Source organism: Cyprinodon variegatus, unplaced genomic scaffold (assembly GCF_000732505.1).
Source record: "Cyprinodon variegatus isolate N-32 unplaced genomic scaffold, C_variegatus-1.0 Scaffold457, whole genome shotgun sequence".
Taxonomy (NCBI): domain Eukaryota; kingdom Metazoa; phylum Chordata; class Actinopteri; order Cyprinodontiformes; family Cyprinodontidae; genus Cyprinodon; species Cyprinodon variegatus.
The window spans coordinates 129,075-132,963 of NW_015150910.1; the positions used below are offsets into that span (position 1 = coordinate 129,075).

Here is a 3,889-nt window from a genome sequence, read left to right on the forward strand (position 1 = left end):
ATAAATACATATTCAGTCAAACTAATAAATGTCAAAACAGCCTCTTAAAATGTGTAAACATTTCTAGATATATAAAACTTAATTCTTACTAGTATAATTTGTTTTTTTTTATTTCTAATATTCAGTTTCTGCTACAAAAATGTAATTTAGAAAATATATTATTACAGTTCAGTCTAGGAGTGTGACTTTTATCAGGAAGAAACTTATTTTAGTGAACAGACAGGGCATTAAGCAGCAATCTTCTCCTTCACCATCTTCCGCTCTTTTGTAGCTTTAGCACTGGTTCTCTGTCTTTTAAACTTTATACTTGTTTTAAGCTAACAATATTCTTCTTTTCTTTTCATTCTACATTGATTTCTGGTTCCAGTGGGGTGAAATAGGCACTTCTTGTTGCCTGTTGTCATGGTGACTCGTTGCATCGGTGCTCCACTGATAATGGCTTTTCATACTTGTTACACACGTGTTCATCTTTGAGTTGATTGAATTAACTAGCCCGACATTAGGCTAGATCAATCTAAAGTTGCGGCTTTGAATAGGAGTTTGTGAAAACTGCTTTGTGAAATGGACCTCTGTACTTAAACATAAACCAACCATCAGTAAAAGGGAAAAAAGGCAGAAAATACAATAGTATTAACTGTAATACTGATCCAGATTATCATTCTGTGAATATCAGGGTAAAACAGGAGAACCTGGAGAACGAGGATCCACCGGATTTCCAGGTGCCCGCGGACCTGGTGGACAGAAGGCAAGTGACGGGTTTATACAAAATGTTTAACCTGTAAAACGTTGGTAAAATTAAAATTCTGCAAACAAAGAAACATTTTAATTCACTGAATCCTATAGTTAAAGGAAGTACAATTCAAGTGTAGTGAAATGTGCCATTATCTATTGAAGCAGTGTTATGTTTGATATTACCCAATTTGTGTGATTCTAACTCTAGTCATAGTTTGATTCAAACAGAACACTTCATGAGGAGCTGTTCAAGGCATCAGCTGATGTTACAGAAATGAAACTAGAACATCATTTATTATCTTTCTGTATTTTCTTCAGCCATTACATTATTGAGACAAGCATTGTTAATAGTTGCCCAAGGTAGTATATATAAGCTACATTTTTAGTAGCATTTTAATATGTTGATGAAAAGGTCTTTAGAGTGATAACAATACCAAAGAACAAGCAGTGTTGTTTTTTCTTCTGTTTTTTTTTCTTTTGTTTCCTTTTTAGCCAATATAGCTCTGGGAATTGATGCTCCAAGACTAGCTGATAGATCAGCAGCTTTGCTTTCAAAAGCAGACGCTTAAGGCTGTTGCCTTGAGGTTCTGCTTGATAGCTGTATATTAAACTTTATGAAACTAATTTTGGAGAGTAAAATCGAATACAATGGACATGGAAAGGAAGGTGAGAGAGAAAGAAGGGATAAGAACTAAGGGGAGAGAGAGAGAGAGATGAAGGTTTGCATGAAAATAGAGAAAATAAAACAAAAAAACAACACAGAAGATATACAGTAACTCCTTTATGTCTGCCTCCATACATGTATGAGATGAGAGGAACAGAAACAGAGAGCATTACAGCAAAAAGAAGACAACAAAAAAACCAAAGAAAACTTTTAAAAAAGCTTCAAGAGTAGCAGGTATTCATTCCATGTGTGTCGGAGTCAGAACTTACGATGATTACACAATATTAATCAGGGGGGGTATATATCTGTAGCTGAGGCTTAGTGTTTTGGTAGGTTAACAAGCAACGTTGTTAAGCTAGAGCTGTACAATATATCCATTGAGAATAGTAATTGCTCTATGGCTGAGCACAGTTGTTTGTGTGGGTATCATGATAAATAATAAAAGGGAGGAGGAATCCAAATTGTCATACAATTATTAAGAAGTTGCATGTTTTATTTGTGCAGGGAGAAGCAGGTGATCCTGGAGTTCCTGGTGAATCGGTGCATATTTTCACTTCTCTATATTCCATCTATTTGATGACTATTCCACCTGTAAGAGGTTTAACAAAAAATATTTTTGATTTGAATATTGTTAAAAGGGTTTACCCGGAAAAGATGGCCTATTGGGGCGTAAAGGGGAAAAGGGAGAAGTCGGTATCAGTGGACTGAGAGGAATCAAGGTATGGTGATTGTCTACATTCCAGTGTGTGTTTGTTTATCAAATATGTTTTCCTCCCTGCAGGGTTTTTGTTTGAGTTGGTGATGACTGCAACAACCTGTTAATAACATGTAGTTGTTAGAGTTGCAGAGTACTAATACAAATTGTGTCATACAATACACGGAAAATGCACAATGCTCATCTTTAAAAAGGGCTTTTGCTCTGAACTATTTCCTGTATTGTCGCATTTTTGCTCCTTAAAATTAACAATCAATAACATCAAATAGGGATTTGATGTTGATGTGAGGGTTCAGAGGCAGTCTGGTTAGACATAATCCCATTTCAACAGTTAGGGTTTGTCAACTGTCAACCTTGCACACAACTCGCCTATAGAACAGCACTTATCTTTAACATTTTAAACAGTATAATCATGAAGAGAGAGGGATCTCTGACAATGCATATTTGCACAGTTTCTCTTCAGATTGTCCGATTTTCTGGGTTATGTCTTAAACTTTCCTCTCTTAAGTTTATTCTACAGATTTTCAATATGTTTTAAATTTCCAAGTACTAAAGCGCCGTGGAAAAAAAGAATTGCTAAAAGAATCAGTGATGCCTCGTTTTTTGTTAGATGTATATAGTTCTTCAGGCGTTGATTTTTTCAAACATCCTTATATTTTAAAGCATTGATTATTATTGATAGTTAATAAATAGCCTTATAATTATTATAATTGTTAATGAAAAACTTTTTGAAAATGAGCTACTACAGCATTTAATTCCCCTTTAGATCAATAAAGTATTTTTGAACTTAATAGATTTCACTTACGCTGTGCACCTTTAAATGTTCTGCAAGCTTTTCAGAAAGAAGCTGGTCTACAGATGAATGTGTCTTCCACCATGCTAAGGACTATGCATGTTAGTCTTTTCCACAGTTTAATTCCTTGATCCAAGCCAAACCCACGTGAGGTGTTTGTTGCAGAAAATTGCAGAGCTGACGTATATAAATCATCTAATGTTGTTATGGAAACTTGGTGACTCAGTTGTCCTGCAGTTCCCTAAACAGTTAACTTTGGAGATTATTGTCCCCTCTGAGACAACTAAATTGTGTCTATTCTGAGTTCTGTTTTGTCAGCCATTCATGTAGAAGCAGAAGATATCTTTTAAAGGGCACTATGCTGATAACTGCCACTACTACAAAGGCTCTTGTCACTGCTACTTTACTGTAGAGTTTCAAAAAGAATACACCCTGAGATAAGAAAGCACAAACATTTTCATTATCTGTCTGGATTTACCATAAACCTTTACCATAACAATGCTGAATATAATCTGGTTTCTGTCTGAACCATCCACAGCTGCCCCTCTTAACATTTTCTTATCATGTCTTTACTATCTCAATACATATTACCTATAAAATAACATCCAGCTTTTCATTCTACCCAGTGTTGATGGAAACTTGTTGAAGAGCCTGTTTTATGTTCTGAATAATGTGATCAAGTAAAAGAACCATCTACACAGATGGGCTTTTTATTCAGCTGCTATGGTGCATTTTTGCCACTTAAAGACTCACATGCCTTTTTATATGCCTGTCAATGATGATCTCTGTGTTTCCAGGGCGACCGTGGACCCAAGGGGGCTTGTGGAGCTGATGGACCCAAAGGAGAAAAGGTTAGCTGCTTAGACAGGGAAATGAAAACTGAACAGGGAGAATAAATGTAGCAGACATTAGTTGATATAAGAAAAAAAAAAAATGTATTTTATCAGTTCTATTCAAACCTTAAGTCAAATATAGATGCAGTACA

The 3,889-nt window shown here is 35.4% G+C and overlaps 1 protein-coding gene across 1 annotated transcript in view; it reads left to right on the forward strand.

Moving 5' to 3' along the window:
* The window catches only part of col7a1 (collagen, type VII, alpha 1), a 102,045-nt gene that overhangs the window by 81,246 nt on the left and 16,910 nt on the right, over positions 1–3,889 (forward strand). The window contains exons 96-99 of the mRNA XM_015389397.1: positions 674–745; positions 1,901–1,936; positions 2,035–2,115; positions 3,702–3,755. Of these exons, the coding sequence (XP_015244883.1) occupies positions 674–745; positions 1,901–1,936; positions 2,035–2,115; positions 3,702–3,755 (243 nt within the window). The remainder of the gene's footprint in view (positions 1–673; positions 746–1,900; positions 1,937–2,034; positions 2,116–3,701; positions 3,756–3,889) is intronic.